This window comes from Liolophura sinensis, chromosome 6, assembly GCF_032854445.1.
Source record: "Liolophura sinensis isolate JHLJ2023 chromosome 6, CUHK_Ljap_v2, whole genome shotgun sequence".
Classification (NCBI taxonomy): Eukaryota; Metazoa; Mollusca; class Polyplacophora; order Chitonida; family Chitonidae; genus Liolophura; species Liolophura sinensis.
Genome location: NC_088300.1, coordinates 57,200,631 through 57,224,828, shown reverse-complemented (window position 1 = coordinate 57,224,828; position 24,198 = coordinate 57,200,631). Strand labels below are relative to the sequence as shown.

General features: G+C 38.2%; 1 protein-coding gene across 1 annotated transcript; it reads left to right on the top strand.

The window, feature by feature from the left end:
• Positions 1-122: 122 nt before the first annotated feature.
• LOC135466709 (phosphatidylserine synthase 2-like) lies at positions 123-21,463 on the top strand. Its single transcript, XM_064744359.1, has 12 exons — positions 123-192; positions 7,985-8,170; positions 9,036-9,137; positions 10,922-11,004; positions 12,025-12,092; positions 12,686-12,817; positions 13,084-13,134; positions 14,184-14,297; positions 14,922-15,040; positions 15,761-15,875; positions 16,602-16,747; positions 18,170-21,463. Exons 2-12 carry the CDS (start codon positions 8,031-8,033, stop codon positions 18,495-18,497), a joined length of 1,398 nt encoding a protein of 465 aa, XP_064600429.1. The 5' UTR covers positions 123-192; positions 7,985-8,030; the 3' UTR covers positions 18,498-21,463.
• Positions 21,464-24,198: the final 2,735 nt, after the last annotated feature.

Genomic DNA, 24,198 nt, shown 5'->3' with positions numbered 1-24,198 from the left:
GAAAGCTAGGAATGCTTTTTTTTAATAAAAGTTTTCTGATTTTATTTCAAAACAGTGTATTTTTTGAGATACTGTATACCAATTTTTCTACGGCTAAGCGGCTAATGTTTCATTGACAACTCGTTTTCTTGACCACGATACCGCCGAGGTGACAACTGCGTGCCTAAATGTCAGCTAATTTACCAGAACGTCGTACGTATAGAATTGTTATGTTAATGTTGTCTCAAAACTTAACTTAAAGCGCAGGGTTCTGTTATTGAGCTTCGTAAGTTTTGATATTTCACTTGTTGCTGCATGACGAGTGAACAGATCTATATCGTACAAACTGGCGTGATATGCGAGGGTATAGAGGGAGGGGTTCAGTGTACGGTATAGTGTTGATTACATTTTATGAAATACGCTTCATATGCCAGTTTTATTATTCATTGGTATGTTGTCACTTCTGTAGACCCTAGTGAAATATATGTCAATTCTCACAAAGGTGTTCCATATTCATAAACAGTGTTTCTCTGTTTAGGTCATTAACTTTTTGTGGTGTAGGGCCAACTGCCGCCACTGATACTGCCTATAATATGATGCCGTATAAGTTGGCTTACCTCGAATATCACCGCTGTGACCCATAGGCCTAGCAATCATCATGCGTCACACATGAATACAGCTAAGGTGAAACTTGACCTGTAAAATCAAAAAGCATGACACACATTACCCATAAATTAGGACAGAATACAATGTTATTTATTCAAAAGGTCACATGGAGGCTTTCACTGAGAGAAGCCTCTGTATTTGTAACGGTACAAGGTCAGATCTGTGTAGTTTTGAACTTCTTCAGTAATAGTGCTTCTGAGTTTTCCTGATATGCTGTGATTAAGAATGGAATTATTGACATTATTACAAAGCATGATCACTGTTACATGTAAGTTATGTATCCTTTAGCCACTCCCACAGGCCTCACACTGTTCCTGTATTTTCCAGGACCGCCTTTATTTTCCAATATTTACTAAAAAATTCCTATATTTCTATATATTTACCAAAACTAGCTCAAAATTCGCTGTCTATGTCAACCTTTTCAATGCTTCTTAACTTGTCTGTACATACATGTACAAGTCCTTCTAAGCTACATCAGGAGCTTATGTCATACCCGTGACATCTGCATGAAACAATAGCTATAGCAAATTAAGGGAAAACTTTTGTGACAATAGTAGTATACTAATCTTATCTTTATGTAACAATTTCTAACAATTGTAAAATTTAAAGAGCATTTTCATTAATGTGTAATCTACCCTCGCATATCACTTGCTTAATGAATTGTAACCCATTTCAACTTAGGATTTTCAATGTCCCTGTTTATTTCATGTTAAGGTAAGTGTTAGGGTGGTATCTTGTACATGTAAAGCACAATGATATGAGGGAGATACTCCATCGTTGATGCCACAGGTGTATGGTAATTACTGAAAATGTTAATCAGCGTTAAGGTTATGTATAGGGTGGTATTTCATAAAGTACTATATGAACAGGTACATGTACACTCAGTTATATTAAACTCAGGTTTTTACATAGATGTAAACCACAATCATGACAAAATGTTCTATGGATGATATCTTGGTTCCCATTCCAATCAGTTGGAAAAGTAATGGCTTAATTGGTTAAAGTGTGTTCTATGTACTACTATATTCTTATCTTTCCTGCTTTAAGGTCAAATTTTGCATACAACAATACAAAGGGAATGTTCTGTCCATGATGCCGTGTAACGTAAATAGCAAGATTCATGACCTTTACCCATTTCCCCATTTAGGACTTTGTGCAGTATTACGCACAGTGGTTTTCTAGTGTAATATTACTATGTAGTGCTTTGTCATGTATTAAGATTTTGTCCATGCAACTCTTCCTCAAGCACTGAAGCTATTTCCATGAAAGTTATTCGTTGGCCTGCCTAACCATACACAAATATTTCAAGCTGTATTTTTTTCTGATTGCTGCATTTCTCCATTCAAACTGGATGTACCAGTAGGACAATAAATACAGATAATGGATGACCCATGAAATATTCTGTATGAAGGCAAAGTGAGCAACATGCTATCAACACACAACACAAATGGCCCATGAAGCATTCTGTATGAAGCCAAAGTAGCAATGTTATGTCCTGTCAATTCTTTTAAGGTTTTCTTAGTTTTCTTTCTTTTATTCTTGCAAATGTTGGGGATGGAAGGATGGTATTTTGGACATCAGCTCTCTAGTTTCTTTTATGCTGGCTTATAAAAATGATAGGAATTTTAAAGACGTTAACATTGGGAGAAATGTTGAAAAAAGTTCTATCAAAAGCCATTTAAGTGTTTTAGAGTAAGATCGTTTTTGTAGGGTTGGTTGGGCCACACCCAGCCTCCACAAACATAGTTTTGATGATGGTCAGATGGCTATCAGTTTTGTTCTGGTGGGGGAAACAGTGCCTGTGGTAAACCACCAACCATTTGCATGGTACTGGCAAGCTTTCTCACACATGATGTACAGATACATGTTCTGCATATTGATGGAAGGCAGGTGGTCCTCAATGAACTTAAGATTCCGCAAATGGCCACACCAGCATTGTCAACCAGGTACTGTCACCAAGACCACACAGCCATTGAGGGGATAATTCTTAAATTCCTTATCAATTGCTGGCTTTGAACCCACATCCCATGTTTCCTAGATAACTGTTGAGTGCTTTTAGTTAATAGACCATGGTGACCTGGTGTATTAATCAGCATAAATGTTAAGGATGCCATTGATATCTAAAGAGCTCTTCATGTATTAAGGTGAAGTTTTGCATTCATGCTTATTCTACAGGCAAGCTTTTGTTCACTATCAAATTTGGTATTTTTATCTATATATATTGCATGTTTCATAATACCTTTAATACTGTTACACCATTATCATCTTAGTGACTATAAATCCTGAGGGGTGACTTTGGCCATGCACCAGAGCACCCCTTTTGTAGATTACAATGCCATGAAAAGGTGTGAACTGTATGTGAGCTGTTCTCATTTCAGGATAAGTACATGCTTGTTTGTCATGATTTTGGCTGATAATGTATAGCTACATCATCCTATGGATTGCACAGTTGTTGAAAGCTATTTGTCTTCCACCAAATATTGGTGTGCATATCTGTATGTCAAATAATGCACAAACTTGTTTTGTTGTTTAGCAGTTTCATTCACTCATAAAACTGACCAGTCCTCCATTGTATAATTAAAAAATTCTTGAGTATGTAATGTAACAACAATCAAAGAAATAATGTGTCATCCATAGTTCTCAGCATTATGTCTGGAATTTCCTATATGTACCGGGGGGGCCTCCGTGGCTCAGTCGGTTAAAGCGCTAGCGCAGCGTAATGACCCAGGAGTCTCTCACCAATGCGGTCGCTGTGAGTTCAAGTCCAGCTCATGCTGGCTTCCTCTCCGGCCGTACGTGGGAAGGTCTGCCAGCAACCTGCGGATGGTCGTGGGTTTCCCCCGGGCTCTGCCTGGTTTCCACCCACCATAATGCTGGCCGCCATCGTATAAGTGAAATATTCTTGAGTACGGCGTAAAACACCAATCAAAAAAAAAAAAAAAAAAATCCTATATGTACCTATATTTTCATGGGAAAATTCTATATTGTCTATATTTTTCTGAAAGCCTCCCTATATTTTCTCCTTTATATTAGCTTACAGGCACTCTGAGGGCAGACTTTCATGAAGCATTAGCAGCCTGGTTTCTCGTAACTTTCTTTGTAAAAGACACTGCAACTTGGGCAACGTCAGTTACGAGAAAATCACAAAAACTTCACAAAGTTTTGTGAAAGTGGTCTCATTTTTTCCGTAATTTATCCAGCTTAAGGCTTAAATGCAAGTAATGTCAGCTACCAGCAACTACACATACACGTATCATGTGACATCCTCATATGGTTTCAACGCGTGAATATATATTTGATTTTCATACTACCCATTCGAATATGTAAATTATAATTATCAGTAACTTTTGCACAAGACAGAAAAATGTGCCAACATGTGCTTTGGTGAGCCCTTCACCAAGTTTTAACACAACACGATTTTGAAGAGATTTTGATAATACAAGATAAGAAAATCAGTATAGGGATAATGGCAGTATCAGGTTCTGTTTACAAAATATGAAGACTGTTCAGAATATTTGTCAGTCACTTGCTGAGGTGTAGCAATTTCCCCTGTGCATATACATGATTAATTATTTAGGTATTTGGTAAATTGAGAAAAATAAGATACATATAAGTGAAAATATTTTTTGTTTCATTCAAAAATTACCATATATTTTCCCAAATTTGAATTTTTCCTGATAATCTGGCCTGTTTTGTACAGAGGTGTGCTTTATTTTTATTACTGTATTATGACTTAATTGGTGTATGCTCATATGCAGGCTATAGTACTTTGCTTTTTTTTCTCAAAGCTGGGGGTAAACCACCACACCTTGCCAGGTACCTGTCTTCTCACAGGACAAAGCTGGGGGTAAACCACCATGCCTTGCCAAGTACCTGTCTTAACACAGGACAAAGCTAAGGGTAAACCACCACACCTTGCCAGGTACCTGTCTTCTCACAGGACAAAGCTGGGGTTAAACCACCATGCCTTGCCAAGTACCTGCCTTATCACAGGACAAAGCTGAGGGTAAACCACCACACCTTGCCAGCCACCTGTCTTATCACAGGACAAAGCTAAGGGTAAACCATCATGCCTTGCCAGGTACCTGTCTTCTCACAGGACAAAGCTGGGGTTAAACCACCATGCCTTGCCAAGTACCTGCCTTATCACAGGACAAAGCTGAGGGTAAACCACCACACCTTGCCAGCCACCTGTCTTATCACAGGACAAAGCTAAGGGTAAACCATCATGCCTTGCCAAGTACCAGTCTTATCACAGGACAAAGCTAAGGGTAAACCACCACACTTTGCCAGGTACCTGTCTTCTCACAGGACAAAGCTGGGGGTAAACCATCATGCCTTGCCAGGTGCCTGTCTTATCACAGGACAAAGCTGGGGGTAAACCACCATGCCTTGCCAGCCACCTGTCTTATCGCAGGACAGAGCTGGGGGTAAACCACCATGCCTTGCCAGGTACTTGTCTTATCACAGGACAAAGCTTGGGGTAAACCATAACACCTTGCCAGGTACATATACCTGTTTTATCACAGGACAAAAGAGCTGCATTTATTTATTTATTTATTTATTTATTTGAGTTGTGTTTTCTGCCGTACTCAAGAATACTTCACTTATTATCTGAAAGGGGGCTGACATTAGGATGAGAGGAAACTGGGCAGAGCAATATTGTTATAACAGTTTTTATGTATTTCATTTTCTCACAGTGTTAGTTTATTTAAAACGTCTTCATTAAACAGATTAAAAAAAAAGGGAATTCCATTTTTTTTGTGGGTAATGTTAGGTTATGGTCATTAGACAATTGTTTACGGATGGCTGAAATTAGTGCACTTTTCCTTTAAGACCTTGATTAAATTGTCTGTTACACAGTGTTTGTATATATGCGTGTATCAGTAAGTGTGGTCTGCCTGTGCAGACTTATAACATGGTATTGTCTTGGGTAGAGGCAGCTAGTTAAAGCCTGCCTTTCATCCTGGACCCTACACTTTTTGATGCTGTACACATATTGATTGCTCACCCTCTTGCCAGTGCATGTATGTACATGTATAATAGGTAGGCTGAGGGCTGACTGCCTGTTTAGCTCTTTAAAGGTCAGAGGTAATTAAGGTTAATAAGACTTCATTTTCAGACTGTTTGATCTTTTCTTGAAAGGACTGATAGCAGGTGTAATGTTATTGCGCTTACTATACTAAGCCACCGGTAGCTAGAGCTACTGGCATTATGTGCATGCACATAAGATCTGGAATAAATGTAGCTTGACTTGTACAGTGGGTAGAAATACCTTTGAGAAATGAGTTGGCAGCATGGTATTCAAAGTCAATACTCATTACCACAGTATACACACTTTAACATGTTGCTCCATTATAAGTGGTACATTATCCGTTCATTTCTTGACTTTTTATGACAATAAAGACCTACATGTATTCACCTGTAGAACTGAAAAACACCAGACTGAAGTAGGCGCCAGTTTGTAAGGTATGTGTAGGGCTTTATTGAACTGTCTAGCTTCAGCATCGGATGCATATACACACTACATATATATAATATTTTGGGAATAGAGACTATTTGTGCTTTACTTCTTGAACATTACTTAGTGTTGTATTCATGCAAAAGATCATTGTTCCTTTATATGGTATAGTTATAAATGTACACTCCATGGAGATCTTCAGACATTGTAAAGTACGTGTATAAGCTTGTTAGATTTTATCAGGATAAGTTAACAGATCGACAATCCAATCTGGATGGAAATTTTTCTGGGATCTGCATGTACTTATGGTGTGACAAATTTTTCCATGAGTTCAGGAGATAATGTACAAGAGTGGCTTCAGATACTGTAAGCGAAGATAGAACTTCCAGCATGGACCATGTGTTATTTTCTCATCATGTTACGACCGAACACCAGTCACATATTACTTCTACAGAGGGCGCATTAAGAGCTTGTATCATTGTCAACTTTTGCCTGGTAAGAGGATGAGTTGTGTGTGAATTTACACTTGGGCACATCTTCATACTAACATCGTAATTGTAATAAGGGTATGTACGATAACCAGACGTTGATTGTCTTTGTTCCAATAGCTCCTCTTTACCACTGTTTGACTTTGCGTGTGAGCTTGTACCTCGACAGTTCCTAGTTGCATGTTCATGGTCGTGAGCACTGTATCAGTTCGAATTCACCTAACTTGCCATGTGAACGTTATCCAAATATGTACATGTAACGTTACTTTTACGATGGCATGACTCATTTTTGGATAAATTGTGCAAAAATCCAAATGCATTTGTCATTCCAGAATGCAGGGGTGTCTGTTTTTAGATTCTTGTTCTTCAGATATTTTTTAAATCCATTTTCTCAAGCAAAATAAGTGATAAAATGTAAGCCGTTTCAGTACCAACAAGAAGACTTTAATTCTACAAATCTTACTTATTATTTAAATAATATATATATATAAGAAAAAACAAGGGAAGCCTTCTCAGATTTCTAGATCGTTGTATTCTAACTGCAGTTTCAAACTTGTGTTCTCATCAGGGACTCCTGATGAGAACACAAGTTTGAAACTGCCGTCAGAATACAACGATGCAGTAATTTAAGAAGGACTCCCTTGCTTTCTCTTTTACATGTTCTCCACATCAGAACAATCAACTATGTATATATATATATATATATATATATATATATATATATATATATATATATATACATACATGCATGTACGTGAATATTTTGGGAATTGGATTCCTATTTCCTGTTCCCTGTTAAGGCCTTGCTTATTTTCTTATCTAAGGTACATGTATGTTAGTATGCCTCCTTTATTTACCCATGTTATTTTGTAGTATCAGTAAGAGTTTTGCAGAAGTACATTATTAACTTCACCCACATGTTTGTTCAAATCTGAAGTGGAAAGAGGGACAGGAGGCAAACAGTATCATACCGGAAATTCCCTGCGACCATGTACATATACTGAAGGATGGGGCATACACATGCCATTGTGAATGTACTTGCACAGTGTGTATCAGTTCCTCTGTCAGGTACCAGCTGGCAGGATACAATGCTTTCCACAGGCATTTGCAGATTCCTTGCCCTGTAAATTTTTACTGATTTATCTACGTGCATAGCACGGTATGGAATACCAATTGCTGTTAAATCTTAATAAATTAATAGACATTACTTGTGTAATGACTGTACAAAAAAGTAAACTTTGAGCTGTTATTTCCACTTACATGTGCATGTATAAGTTCATTGACAGAATTGAAAATGTAAATACCTGAATTGATAATATGTTTAAGATGTAAGTTAAGGTTTTATTGTGTTTATTGATTGTAAACAGCAGATATTTCCTGGCTGTTGCAGTGAGGTAGCCCAGATTTAGCCAGAGGTGCAAGAAGGCTGTGCAACCATGGCATCGGTGGAAACCACCTATGGGGAGCTCCCATTCCCTCATGACCATCTCGTCCACACCGCCACCGCTCATGATTGGGAGGAGGAAAAACGCAAACAGAAGGACTTTTTTGATGATGGCACCATGACATTTTTCTGGTTTGTTCTTGATTTGTCAACATTCAGCATGTTATTAAAGCCGAAATATAGAGCCATGTAAATACTTAATGTACTCACTTTACACTTTTTGAATTTGACTTACTATTTTCATATTCTTGACTGCATTGCCATTCATGTTGTCAAACATTTCAGATGCAGAGGTGACTGTGGGACCTTTCCCGTACATGGGAAGACTAGGGTATATTTGACTGGGAGTTGCAAGGAACATAGTTGGGTGGTAATGTCCCAGTCAAGGACAGATTTGGGTGTTAAGGAAAATGCCCATTATGGCACATCGTTAAAACTATTTTAGTCTCTTTTGAGATATACCATGAGTGTAAGAATTAAAGCCAGTGACAAGGAGAATTTCATGCAGTTTATTATGGACCCATTCACCCTGCCAAAGGCGATCGACTATTAATTATTATTATAATAACTATATAATTATTATTATTGATATATCATAATAAAGTATTTTGACCTTAGATATCGGTATATGAAGGTCAAGAGCAGGTTTTGCCGCCCAGCTATGACTGTTTCTGTGAACACCAATGTCATTTGACGTCCAACATAATATAGTCCTTTCCTCTTTGATATAGTTTCCTCTGCATGGTAAAATTTTAAAAAAAATTAATAGATTTTAAAATGTATTATTCTCTTTTGCAAAAAAGATGGGATTTCAAAAATGTTACGACTCACAGACCAAACAGCCCACTTGTAGATCTGCTGAATTGCAGCTGAAAAAAGAAAATATATCAGTAGAGCTTGTTTCAACTCTCTTTAAGCAGGTATGCACTTGTATTTAAATGTATTGTTTTTCTTTTATTTAACAAATATGCTTATTTGTTAATGTTTTTTTTTCTAGGCGTGCTCACACAATTTCGGTGCTAGTTATCTTCAGTGCAATCCTGGTTTATGTTGCCTTATTTGAGACTCAATATACAGACACAGAGTACAACACTAAAAGGTAGGCAGCTCGGGCTAGTCAGTCAAGCATGTTGTTATCTTCATTTCCTGTGCTGTTTGTTGCGTTTTATCCTGTGTTATAAAAAAGCAGTATTGCTTTTAAAGGAGAAATGCAAAGAATTTTGTCTTTTTGGCTTCTAACAAGTGCACGAATTTTAATTAATCTGCCATTAAACTGTATATGTATTTAATGCTAACATTTTATGCAAACACAAAATTTAGCAGCACAAACAGGGTTTCACATCTTGCCACTTCAACCTGTGATGAGGTTTAGGCTTGTGGTAACTAACAACATAACAAACCCTATGAAAAGGGTAACTACGTTTATGTTCTCTAATTTGTTACGCTCAAACGAGCATAAATTATTGAACATTTCAACAATGTTTCATTCACCACAGGCTGGATGAGGCCGACCAATGTAGGCTGCGCCACACACATAGGTACAGGTGCCGTATAGGTACAGGAAAATTAGCCAGTGTAAACGTCAGCATAAATTTAGAAAAAAAAACAGGCTTTATCAAGTACCGGGTGCCACCCAAGTCAAACCAGATATAAAAAATCTTGTATAAATTAAAAAAAGCTTGCACTTCGCTCTTTACACAAACACCGAATACAACGTCAAAAATCAACACCATTAACACATCCGCCAGAAGTCCCTGAAATATATAACAGAACATTGGCAGATGCAAACCATGCTATCGCACAGCATGTAGGAAGGCCTGATCATCAGTATAGCTGACCAGTTCTTAAACAGTTATATACCAGCCTAGTGAATCACAGAGAAAACTCTCTGTGACCAACCGCAGATTTCCAAGTCAACACTAGAACCCACCACCACTGACCATGCACTTAACATAACAGTTGACTCTATATCCAACCTCCTCATAGTGAAAGATCTAGAGAATAAACACACCAATAACAAATACATGTATTCCTGAGGTTTAACAAACGATACAAGCAGCATAAACACATGCAACCATGGTTTTGGGCATAATCATATTTCGTTTTCATTTTATGATCATAAAAAAAAAAATGATCAAAATTTTATTACCAATAACATTTTCCTGATGGTAATTTGCCAACATCGTTTACTCTAAATTTTCAACCTTTTCAACAGCCCGTGCAACCAATATTTTGAAACATTGCGAGAGAACTATGGGGTGTACAGAAATAGATTGCAGTTTTATGAATCTTGAATCTTTAATGACACAAAGAAATCATTGTTAGCGTCATTTTAATTATAATTGTATGAATTCCATTGAAATAGTGATTTAGTGGCTAAAAAGGTTGAAGATTTACAGTATATTCAATATAGATAAATATTGTTCACGTTTTTATCAAGTTTTCAAAATACCAATTCCAATTAAGTTTTCACAGTTGTGTTTGGAATTGATTATTTGCAGAACCTATTTCTATAAGATGTATGTCCAATATCATGGAAAAAGGGTCGAAAAATGATGCTGTTTTAATACCCAACCAGCATGTGCCACATTTTAGGCTAACTAACCCAAATTTCAAATAAAACAGAGTGGCTGTTACTGCTGATTTCAAGGATAAATGGATTATTGTGCCACCTTAAAGTGCTTTAAACAGTTTACTCTAGATGTATGATTGAATTTATGAAAGGTGAATTGTCCATATTCTTAAGTGTACCTTTGCCTATTCACAGTGGAACGGCATTCTTGTACTGCGGATGCAATGAACAGTGATAAAACATGTCCCAAAAGCCTGTACACTATGTATTTTACCTCTACCTCTATGTCTTACATCTGAATCTTTTCACAGAGGTATTATTGCCCTGATTCTGGCCTTTCTGCTGTTCGGGGTCACTCAAACCCCTGATGGACCCCTCAAAAGGCCTCATCCTGGTAAGCGTACATCACATAAATGTCACGTTAGGTGGGTTAGCTCAGAACAGAATGAAAACTCATTTATTCACACTTATATGCACAACAATATAGAAGCAGTTACATGATCCATCTTTGATTTCTACACACTGTTATGCGCAACTACATGTAAACTGGATTTAAGCTGAGAGATATATACATGAATCTGTTGGGTCCCCAACTTCATACATGTGCAGGTGCTACCTGCTGTTCATGTAATATTAATACAGCTGAAGTACTTCAATGTATCACAATACCTTTTTTTTTTATTAGTTACTTGCTGCTTGACAGTTCCAAAGAAATAATCTGACATTTGTGAAGATGTTGTATGAAATGTTCTTTTGTACTTTGTATTTTACCACTGCATAAGGGAAATATTCATGAAACACCGACACCTAAATAGATGAATAAACAGACACGTTCAGTCATGGCCCTTTCAGGAGATTATCAACTTTTGACAGAAAGAAATACCTCTACAAGGTTACTCTTTCATGTAATGGTCCAGGCTACTGGCTGCTGCCCGCTGTAGTTCAGGGTTCATATTCTGGTCCTGCTGACTTGGGAAGCATCTTTATCATGGTAATTTTGCCAGCTGCGTGTTTTTTGAAAACACCCGTTGTCACAGCTTTTGTAGCCTTGGTGACAAAAGGTGTCTGAAGACGCTCATGTAGCTGTTCGTCTAAAATTCATTCAAGATCTTCCACCGATATAGTTGCATATCAGTATCTCACTTGTATGAAAATTTGTCAGTAACTTGCCATAGGTTTGTGGTTTATGCAGGGCACTCCAGTAATCTCGACCCAGGAACAGACTGCCATTATATAAGTGAAAAATTTGTGACTACGGCATCCTTTGGAGAAATGGTAACACCCAGGCTTTAATGTTCTAGAGTTTGGAATTAAAAACCAATGAAACAGATGAATAGTTATTGTGTAAAATAACACTGAAATAAAGTTCACATGACATGTGAGCCTCACTGAATGGGTTTTGTTTGTTTTACAGCCTTTTGGAGACTCACACTATGTCTCAGCATTGTGTATGAGCTGGCCTTAGTGTTTCTTTTATTTCAGGTAAGAACCACAATATATGTGTCCGCAACAAAGTTGTTGACTAATCTGTGTTAAGCATGATAAAGTTGCTGCAATAGTTATAGAATTACTGCTTAAGAAGAATCCCTACTTAACATGCATTCTGTTGAACTGTCCATAGGGTACAGTCTGTTCGTGTGGATTTAAAGGTTGAAGGCAAATTTTAGAAATGTTGAACCTTGTCATTCCAGCTATGGGATGAACAATAAAACGACTGTTAGCTGTGTTTTAACAACATGTATATTTTGGCTTGATTTCTAATGATAAACTTTTTTTGATAAACTATAATGGAACTCATTTTTGTATATATTTTAGTTAAATATTCTCAAAGTTTTGCCTCCAGCTGTTTTCTTTTGAAGATGGTAATGGTAATATGAACGTAATTTCTCTAACTTTTTTCAGAAATGACTGCTGATTGTTAACGCCATAAGGCATTATCAGAACAGGTGCGAAAAAGTCATTAAATTCAGTTTTGCTAAGGTCGGCCATGAAATCATTCTTAGTACAGTATTTTTGCTACTGTCATGACCAGTTTTACTACACCTTGATCACATGATTTATTTTATTTTCACCAGACTGTAGACCATGCCCGCCATTTGATGAAGCATTTTGATGAGAATCTTGGGAAACCACTGCCAGAAAAGGATTATGGAGGAAACTGCTACCTGTATGATCCATCACATGAAGATCCTTTCCACAACATCAAAGTGAGTAACCTGAACATTGTACTCATTACCTGTGTATACAACTACATACATGTATTTGTGTTCAGGTGTAAACTGAACGCTGGTACATCTGCGCCATGCTTTTTCTGAATGGAAACTTCTTTGATTATTTCACATAGCAGGAGTTTATCCCGGACAATTCCCGATCTTTGATGTACATTTTTTTTAATGTACCCTGATTAATTGCGAATGATATTAATGCTTTGTGACATTTTAATTTGTAACTTGTGTATATGTTTCTCTTTCAGGACAAAATGGATGGGTTTGTTGTGGTGCACTTCTTTGGCTGGTGGTTGAAAGTAAGTGTATTGTGATCATCATTGGAAGTCAGAACAATAGCTCACTTCCTCAGCAAATGCACAATATAGTGGGACAACTGTGCTTGTCTGCAAGTAATTCTCCATACCTGAATTTGTTGATCAAGAACTGGCCATAGTGTCTCTCATACGTGAAAGTGTTGAAATGGAAACGAACAACAGAAGAAATCGATACATGTACATGAAATGGAGTCCTTTGCTGGATTTTTAATGCATTGCTTCCATCGCAGTTGCTGAGTCCCTTAACAATAAGTGATATGGGAGGCAAAATCCAGATCTGGCATGTTTAGATGGTGGCTAGAAGTCAGGAAGCATGTCAGGTCCCTGGTAATGGGTGTTGGTTTACTACTGTGGTGGCTAGAAATCAGGAAGCCTGTCTGGTCCATGGTAATGGGTGATGGTTTACTACTATGGTGGCTAGAAGTCAGGAAGCCTGTCATGTCCCTGGTAATGGGTGTTGGTTTACTACTGTGGTGGCTAGAAGTCAGGAAGCCTGTCTGGTCCATGGTAATGGGTGATGGTTTACTACTGTGGTGGCTAGAAGTCAGGAAGCCTGTCTGGTCCATGGTAATGGGTGTTGGTTTACTACTATGGTGGCTAGAAGTCAGGAAGCCTGTCATGTCCCTGGTAATGGGTGGTGGTTTACTACTATGGTGGCTAGAAGTCAGGAAGCCTGTCAAGTCCCTCGTAATGGGTGGTGGTTTACTACTATGGTGGCTAGAAGTCAGGAAACCTGTCTGGTCCATGGTAATGGGTGGTGGTTTACTACTATGGTGGCTAGAAGTCAGGAAGCCTGTCAAGTCCCTCGTAATGGGTGGTGGTTTACTACTATGGTGGCTAGAAGTCAGGAAGCCTGTCAGGTCCATGGTAATGGGTGATGGTTTAATACTATGATGGCTAGAAGTCAGGAAGCCTGTCAGGTCCTTGGTAATGGGAGGTAGTTTACTGCTATGGTTTCACCCACCCTTAAATCTGATAAGCATTGAACACAATTCATGTAAATAAATAAATATGTAAATTGCACGTTTCAGACGCTTATCCTGCGTGACTGGTGGCTGTGTACTGTTATCAGTATTATGTTTGAGATCCTGGAGTACACTCTAGAGCATCAGTTGCCTAACTTCAGCGAGTGCTGGTGGGATCATGTGAGTAAAAATATTATCTATTCTAGTCTAGGGCATGTGTAATGCATATACAAGCATACAAGCACAAGCATAGAATACATACACAAGCATACAAGCACAAGCATAAAATACACACACAAGCATACTAGCAAAAGCATAGAATACATACACAAGCATTCAAGCACAAGCATAGAATACATCTACAAGCCAATGTATTTGGAAGTTCAGTGGTTGATATTAGCTTAAATAGTTTCCTTGTGTTTGAATGAAATTTCTGTTTGTGTTTATGATTGTCAAAAATCACAAAATTTCAGAGAATTGTAAATTACCAACTTGACTGAAGACCAAGGAAGTACTAACAAAAGCAAGGTTTGAACGCTGAACTTCAAACAAAAGTATTAATCAGGATTGACATGAAACAGTGGTAAGGACCAGGTATATGGTAACTCTAGGACACTAAGGACTGGTCCACCTGATGTTGTTACAGTGTAGTGGAATTGGGCACGATGCCTGATATCTTGAGCATAACATTTCATTGAAACATGTTAGAAAACCAAACAACCGATAATAACAGCTGTTAGCGCAGTTCCTTGTTACACAGCTCGTATACATGTACATGCCTGCTCGTCTGACTTACCCTTGCAGTGGATTATGGATGCCCTTGTGTGTAATGGCCTTGGTATCTTCCTGGGGATGAAGACCTTGCGGTATCTGTCCATGAAGCCTTATCATTGGAGAGGAATGTGGAACATACGCTCTTACAAGTGAGATAGAGTTTTGTGTTTTACTTCACTAATTTCTGATATTATGTTTCAACCTTTTTTCTGGTGAAAAAGAAAGGTTGTGTACAATTCATTAGCATTGCAAAGATGTGGAAGCTTAATCTTGAGATATGGTATAAATGGAATAAATTCTGATTAAATAATATGAAGAAATATTAGAACAATTATCTGGGAAAATGTCAGGCAGTTAATTTGGAAAAGTCTGAAGCAGATTATTTGGACAAATTTCAGGCAGCTGAAGGTTGAAAAGGTTCATATTGTCGAGAATATTTTTGAACTGGTTCAACTATATTAAAAAATGAGCTGCTGCAGTTGACTAAACTAAATGTTCTAGGCTTATATTTTCCAAAAAATAACAATTAAGAGAATTAGAAGGGGAAATCCGTCACTGGTCTAAGTTGTCCACCTCACACAAATGTGACAACACAGGGATTTCTACTATGCTCGTTAACCGCGCATGTACACAATAGATAGACAGATTGAAAGCGAGTTATGAGTCTGCTAAACCAAATACGATCTTCTTTTCTCTTGACCTTGTTTTATAAAAATAATAATGTACGGTAGAATGGAAGTTACATGTTAGGTTGCAATTAAAATTACAACTCTGTGACTGAGACTTAAAGTTCACACAACATCCCCCTTAGTGTACAGAGGCGTGTCACATGGATATCTGCTGTAGTGATGTTTTGTTTATATTTCCAGGGGGCGCTTCATGCGAGTTGCCGCTCAGTTTACACCTTATAGCTGGACAGATTTTGATTGGAGACCCACATCAAGCCTTAAGCGCTGGCTTGCCATGTTAGGAGTCATATCCATAGTAAGTATTGATTGATCTCATTGAGACAAAGAGCAAAAGCAAAGATATTTCTTCCATTTCTTATTTTAAAGAACTTTACCACACCAGCTATGTTTGACCATGTGCAATTCATTATTCTTTCAAAGGCATAAAGCCACATAAAAAGCCATATCGACCAGCCCCTAGTATGGCTGTTTTAAGAAGACCAACATTTACTGTATAGGCCATTTTCTGTGAATGTACATAGTACCCTAGGAGATTGAATTAGACTTGACACCATATTATGTTTCTGTACCAGTTCCTGTGGAGGTTAGACACTAAATCATATTTCTGGAACAGTTTCTTTTGATATTTGCCATGATATCATACTTCTGTAACAGTTTTTGTGGAGACTTGACACCATGTCATATTTTTTAAAGTTTCTTGTGAGATTTGACACGATATCATATTTCTGTGACAGTTCCTTTTGAGATTTTACACCATGTCATATTTCTGTAACAGTTCCTTTTGAGATTTTACACCATGTCATATTTCTGAAACAGTTCCTGTTGAGATTTGACACCATATCATATTTCTGTAACAGTTCCTGTTGAGATTTGACACCATATCATATATCTGTAACAGTTCCTTTTGAGATTTTACTCCATGTCATATTTCTGTAACAGTTCCTGGTGAGATTTGACATTATATCATATTTCTGTAACAGTTCCTTTTGAGGTTGTACATAATGTCATATTTTTGTAACAGTTTCTGTTGGCTGAGCTGAACACATTCTACCTCAAGTTTGTGCTGTGGATCCCACCGGAGCACTATCTCTGCCTGGGTCGTCTAGTTTTGTTCCTGTTCTGGGGAGCTGCTGCCATGAGGGAAACCTTCCAGTACTTGGATGACCCGTAAGTTACTCCACCCCATAGAGACCTTCCAGTACTTGGATGACCCGTAAGTTACTCCACCCCATAAAGACCTTCCAGTACCGGTACTTGGATGACCCGTAAGTTACTCCACCCCATAGAGACCTTCCAGTACTTGGATGACCCATAAGTTACTCCACCTCATAGAGACCTTCCAGTACTTGGATGACCCGTAAGTTACTCCATTCCATAGAGACCTTCCAGTACTTAGATGACCCGTAAGTTACTCCACCTCATAGAGACCCTCCAGTACTTGGATGACCCATAAGTTACTCCACCCCATAGAGACCTTCCAGTACTTGGATGACTCGTAAGTTACTCCACCCCATAGAGACCTTCCAGTACTTGGATGACCCATAAGTTACTCCACTCCATAGAGACCTTCCAGTACTGGATGACCCATAAGTTACTCCACCTCATAGAGACCTTCCAGTACTTAGATGACCCGTAAGTTACTCCACCCCATAGAGGCCTTCCATTACTTGGATGACCCGTAAGTTACTCCACCCCATAAAGACCTTCCAGTACTTGGATGACCCGTAAGTTACTCCACCCCATAGAGACCTTCCAGTACTTGGATGACTTGTAAGTTACTCCACCCCATAGAGACCTTCCAGTACTTGGATGACCCATAAGTTACTCCACCCCATAGAGACCTTCCAGTACTTGGATAACCCATAAGTTACTCCACTCCATAGAGACCTTCCAGTACTTGGATGACCCATAAGTTACTCCACTCCATAGAGACCTTCCAGTACTTGGATGACCCATAAGTTACTCCACCCCATAGAGACCTTCCAGTACTTGGATGACCCGTAAGTTACTTCACCCCATAGAGACCTTCCAGTACTTGGATGACCCGTAAGTTACTCCACCCCATAGAGACCTTCCAGTACTTGGATGACCCATAAGTTACTCCAACCCATAGAGACCTTCCAGTACTTGGATGACCCATAAGTTACTCCACTCCATAGAGACTTCCAGTACTTGGATGACCCATAAGTTGCTCCACCCCATAGAGACCTTCCAGTACTTAGATGACCCATAAATCTCTCTGCCTTATAAAGACCTTCCAGTACTGGGTGACCCTTAAGTTTCTTTACCTCATAAAGACTTTCCAGCACTCGGATGATACATAAGTTACTCCACCTCATAGGTGTATTTCAGTGACCTATCAGTTACTTCACCTCACATATCTCAGTGGTGTTAGGAAAGAATTTATAGTTTGTGAGAATGGCTCTTAAAAATCATGAGTGCAATCATGGGAAATTGTAATTGTTGTACAGACAGGCGTTGTATTAATGACTAAACTGCATTGATGAGATTTTATGTTGAACCTGTGTGAGGAATGCTGACAAGCCATAGGATCACTAAAATAACGTGTTTTTTGATCACTTCTTCCAGAAACATAAAGTTATTTGGCCGCCAGTCATGGATGATCGCTGGTATCATTGTCACAGAGTTCCTAATTACGCTGAAGTTTGACTGGGAGTTGATCAGCCTGCCCTTGCCTCGGCATGTTGTCATATTCTGGTCTGTTGGTCTCATCAGCCTTTTCCTGTACACCTTCTGGAAGTTCTACATCAAGCGGGATGTCAAGCTAGACATCCTGCCTCAAGAGAAACTAATGTATCAGAATGGCAGTACTCAGATGTACAAGCAGTCCAATGGAGAGGGAGTGTCCAATGGGACTCGTCAATCAGCTCATGCCAGAAAGGTCAAATCTACATGACCTTCAAGGCACCATATTAACACTTGAAACACACACACAAACATGTCTGATTGTGTTCAGATTGCCTAAATCTATATTTTGCAAATATGTATCTTTTGAAAAGTTTTTAAACAAAAGATAAACTATTTTCTGTTGTGTATTAAATTCAAAATATAAATAATTACTGGTATACAAATTTATATTGAGCCGTTGTAAGCTTTTTATTGGAATTGGGTTGAAAATTAGGCTCACGTGGGGACAGTAATAGATGTATATGTTACAACATTGAGGATGTTTATCTTTTCACACATAAGTGACAAACATATAATTTTATATGACAAATTAGGTCCTTATGAACACAACAATAAATTAAATTGTGTTATTTCTAAAACAAAGCATGTTTATATTTCCAAACAAATCGTTGGGTAAAAGTTTTGTATATTTATACCATGGATCAAGAAATAGTAATCTGGATTGTTAATGATAGATTATGGCCCTGTTTGTTCTGTTGTTTGGAGTGATACATTGTTTACACAGTATGTGACCTGACTAAGGTGGCTGGTACTGTAGGTTTGTACTTTTGATGTGTTCGTATTTCTTGTACAACGTGTTTAACAATTAAAGTCCTGTGCTCCTTGTTGTTGACAGGATATTGTTGAGAGGTTAACTTTTCTTCAACATGTAAGGCCTACATTGGTACTTGGTGTACTTGAAATTAATTGGGATTACCTTATTTGGCAATCGGACGATAGGAATTGGATTAAAGTGGATTCATGATAAATAGAGTCATCCTGGCAGTGATAACTACTACTGTAATTCTTCAACCTTTTCGCATGTTCTCAAGGTGTTTATCCAAGCATATTCTGAAGGCATTATTCTGTGTACACTCATTAAGTTACACTTTTTGTGAAACCCTGAAATTGGCCAACCCTACCATTGCAATTTTGTCTCCAAAATCAAATTAAAAAGGTGGATAAATGACTTTGAAAGTTGTCCTTTGATATGTGAAAAGGTTGAGGAATTTGGGTTTTACTGAATGATGTATTCCTGAAAAAAGGACAATTTTAAACTTTTCTCAGGCAAGCTTTGTTTTAATGAGCTCTTTGGACCTATTTGACATGTGATTCACACAAAACAATTTGGAAGTGTGTGTTAACAGAGCTATGCAGTTGCATATATTTTTGTAACTTTGACCTACGTGTAGGCCTGTTCTAGTATAATACCATTTTGTGGTCATGTACTGTTGTCCAAATGAGAAATCATCACTGGAACATTATTTGTACCTTGTCACATACCCTGAATGACCTAAAATTTCGCCCACAAAATGGCATTTTTAGAGGCAAATAAATGTCACAAAATACTATTTGTGGTGATGAAACTTAGAATTTTCCAGCAGAATATCATCACGTGTTCCAACCAAACCTCACAACACATGTCTAAAATCAATAGAACTCTCAAAGTCAGGAAAAATGGGCACGTTCGTCATGGACGAAATTTATGTTCACCTAGGGTATTTCATTGTTTTGGACGTGGGTGAAAAGAATGTTGTGTGAAGAGTGTACCTCATGATATCTACCTGTGCAACTTGTGCATCATATTTACCTGCAAGTGAATTTTATACTCTTGCTATACTACATTACTAATCCCTCCAACCCAGCCAGTGAGAATGCCAAGGCTTTTTTTTTTTTAACTAACAAATGGTTAAAGTTTCCTCAATATGTACTTATGAACTGTTGGCGGATAATGTTTTGATGTCTTACATTTATTTCTGTATGTTAATGAAATGGAATGATGCCAATTCAATGTATCAGTATAACACTATATTAACTTGGTTTCCATGTTTCTGTAAAATCTGCTTTGATAATCATTTGTTTTCTTTTTTTTATTTGTGTTGAATATGTTTAGTTAGTAAAGTGTATTTAAACTTTGAGGCACATTGTGGATAGTATAGGCCATTCCTCCAGGAGTGAACAAACTGGTTGAGAAGAGAGCTTCTGGGTTCGGTCATTCTTTGTGCAGCTTTAAAGCAGTGATGATATGGTGTCACAATAGTCTGCTCAGATTAGCAGTTTAAATGTCACACCTTAAATTGTTTCTTATTCCTGACTCGTCCATTCCTGAATAAGTGCTTGACCGCCAGAGTAAGTTTCCAGATACAGCTGAACAGTCAAGGGAGGTAACTGCTAACATTGTACTGCTGCCATATCATTGTCACATGTTCACAGCCATGAACCCATGGGTTCTTTGGACTGCCTTTTGTGTAACTAATTGTAACTGTGAATTGCAGCGTTGTTTGTGGTCTGTATATGAATATTTTTGCTACATTCATTGCCCATCACCATTGTAATCAGTTGGTTGATGGATAGAGGATTGATTATCCTGCAGAACCTCGTCGGTCTGCCAATGCCTGGTCACAAGTGGACAGCCTTGTAGCTTAACTGTCACAAGATTTTCAGCAACAAAACTCACCTGTTCCAAACGACGACTCAACTGCATTCTGATTGGTTTATGGAGTTCTACAGACATCTTACTGCAAGGACGCAGTTGGCCAGGTTTGCTGGTGTCGTGTTGTGGCACTTCGGAACTGTTTCAATGTTATTGCACAAAGTGATTGTAGGCTAGGTTGATTGTAAGTACCATGGCAACATATGTTGTTAATATGTGTTGCTATGGTAATTACAGCTAACTTAATCTACGATCGCTTAGTTCAAGAGGGTTCAGGTCTGTCGAGGGTCTGGAAGACTGGTTAATCAGTAGAACTGATCTTTGTATTACATGCTGTCCAGACTTTCCACCACGCTCTGTTCCATGCCTGCCTGCCTGTTGCTCATTTTTTGTTTGTACAGAAACTGCCTGTGTTACCTTTGAATATATATAGATATATATATTTTATAGCGTGTCAAATACGTTGCTGTTATTTCACTGTCAGTTTGGTTCCCATACTGTGGATGTACATGTACTTTGGTAAAGATTAAATTGCAAATAAAAATCCCTTTCAAAAGTGCCAAGACTTCATTCCTGTCAAAAATACAGGTTTTGATTGACCTCCCAATATTATTCCACTCGCATATATACTGAACAAGTTTCAGGGCATGAGGAAATTGGATTGATCCTGATCGGGATCTGTTCTGTTGCACTATCTTATTTGAGTTTCTCCTCAACCACCTTGCAGTAGAAAGGTAGAACATATTAGTAACACACAAGTCAAATTAGACTGGTGTTTAAAGCTCTGTTCAAGACATTTTGACGTGTTGTTAGTCAGGTTTATGCATAGAGGGAGCTGTATCAAGCTAGATCATGGCTCTGCTCTCACGAACTACCTGACAAGCCATCGGACACAGCTGTAGATGGATTCATCATGTAACCAACCAAGTTCCTGAGTCAAGAAATAAGAAAGTTTCTCCCCCATCCAGTCTTGTCCTTAACTGACATCTTACAGATATAGTTCTTGATATTACTCTCCCAGCCCGAGCCCTTATAGAAATCTTCATTCATTATGTTACTCTTCCAGCTAGGACCACTTACAGAAATGATGTTACTCTCCCAGCTAGGGCCCTTACAGAAATGATGTGACTCTCCCAGCTAGGGCCCTTACAGAAATGATGTGACTCTCCCAGCTAGGGCCCATACAGAAATGTGACTTTCCCAGCTAGGGCCCTTACATAAATGATGTTGCTCTCCCAGCTAGGGCCCTTACAGAAATTATGTGACTCTCCCAGCTAGGGCCCTTACAGAAATGAAGTGACTGTCCCAGCTAGGGCCCTTACAGAAATGATGTTCCTCTCCCAGCTAGGGCCCTTACAGAAATGATGCGACTCTCCCAGCTAGGGCCCTTACAGAAATGTTAATTTTCCCAGCTAGGGCCCTTACACAAATGAGGCGACTCTCCTGGCTAGGGCCCTTACACAAATGTTTGTCACTTTCCAAGCCAGTGCTACTGTAATTCTGCAACCTTCTCGCATGTTGCCAAGGTGTTTACTTAGGTATATTCTCAGGGAATTAGTCTGTGTACACTGCTAAAGTTCTACTTCTTGTGCAGGCCTGAAACCCCAGTCAGTGTAGTTTTTTCTACAAAATTAAATGAGAAATGTGTATAAATGTAAAGTTTTTCTTTCATATGCGAAAAGGTTGAGGAATTATGGTATTACATAAACCTTATTTCATGATCTTTACACTCAACAGTTAATGGTTTCCTCACAGCAAAATCAAAGCTTTTTGCTGAATGCAATACTCAAGAATATTTCTCGTGTCGAGAAAACTGCTGTGCCAAAACCACAGACTGACTTTTCAACACAATATGTAGATATTCTCACCATGTTAGTGGATGAGAAGTTGTCTTCAAGTATAATTACTGAATTGAATGCCCCACGAGTCACTAAGGACTGGAGCCATGCCCCACAAGTCATTAAGCACTGGAGCCATACTTATCAACCTTTAGACTTGTACCAAAAAACTTCCTCCCCCTACCAATGCTGGCCATCCTATAAGTGAAGTCTTCTTAAGTACGGTGTAAGTCACCAATGAAATAAACAAACCCTACTAAAACTTGATGAAACATTTACAATTACACTGGAACGTACAGGAGCCTTTTATCCTGCAGTAATGCACTGGTTTGGAGACACAAGGTTACAAGAACGGTGATGTCGCTTTGTTTTAACATAGAGTGGTATACGGAATACAGACAACTAATTAAAAAGGATTAGATTAATCTTCTGTATTATGTTCCTGGGTTCCCAGTATTTCAAACATAATGGTTTTCTACTGGTACTATGATCTAACCACAATCAATACCATGTTGAGAAGACAATAGCCAGCCATACAATGCCAATAAAGCTGAAAGCTTTTTTTGCACTGGGATGTTCCTCTGCTATAGCAATGACTTAACTCGAAACTTGTGTATTCAAAGTGGACATTTTCTATTCGTTCGTGAATTATAAGATCACACCACCAAAATTAACACCATGTACCTGGCAAACTGACAGAAAGATAAAGTTTGCGAGCCACCATTGTTGTTTGGAATGCTTGAATTGATAATGTACTTCATTTAATGTGGTGATTGGCAACTTGTTTCGCAATCTTAACTTAGTTTTCATCTTAATCATGAATATAAGGAACTATAATTTCCTTACAATGTTGGGAAAGAGTCCAGGGATTTGAAAATAATAGTTTGCGAAGTTTGGATGCTGTCCTAAATTTGTGTTAATCACAAAGTCATGATTTACAACATTTCCACATAGTAAGGTAATAAAAGATTCAGAATAACCTACAGGAAACCTTTCTACGTTGCGTACACTTTTGACACTTTAAGGACAGCATAGGACTGAGCTCCAGGTCAGTGAATATAACAATTTAAAGCATTTAATGTGGAAGCTAAGCTGGGGACCTGGCTAATCGATCTACGAGTCAGTATCCAATATGTGTAAGTGTGTTTCAAAAGGTTGTTTTTCATTCAGTAATTAGTAGTGTCTGAATTGAACACCTGAGGTACATGCACACCTTAATGTTAAAGAAAACCCCAAAAAGTGTCAAAAAGACCACTGAAAAGTATATCTGACAATCAAATACAAAACATTTAAATTCATTAATTCAGTGAACAAAATCACTGATTATAGTTCCAGATATGTAAGCAGTTTTCAGTGTTCTTTTTTGCTGGTGATTCTGTTTTTTTTTTTTGTTTTCTTTCATTTGTAGAGGGAATGGTAAAACCATGGCAACAACCAGA

Coding starts and splice junctions, on each gene's coding strand:
- LOC135466709 (XM_064744359.1), top strand. CDS start 8,031: ATGGCATCGGTGGAAACCACCTATGGGGAGCTCCCATTCCCTCATGAC. Junction 8,171..9,035: donor GGCACCATGACATTTTTCTG/GTTTGTTCTTGA, acceptor TTTTTTTTCTAG/GCGTGCTCACACAATTTCGG. Junction 13,135..14,183: donor TCTTTGGCTGGTGGTTGAAA/GTAAGTGTATTG, acceptor TGCACGTTTCAG/ACGCTTATCCTGCGTGACTG.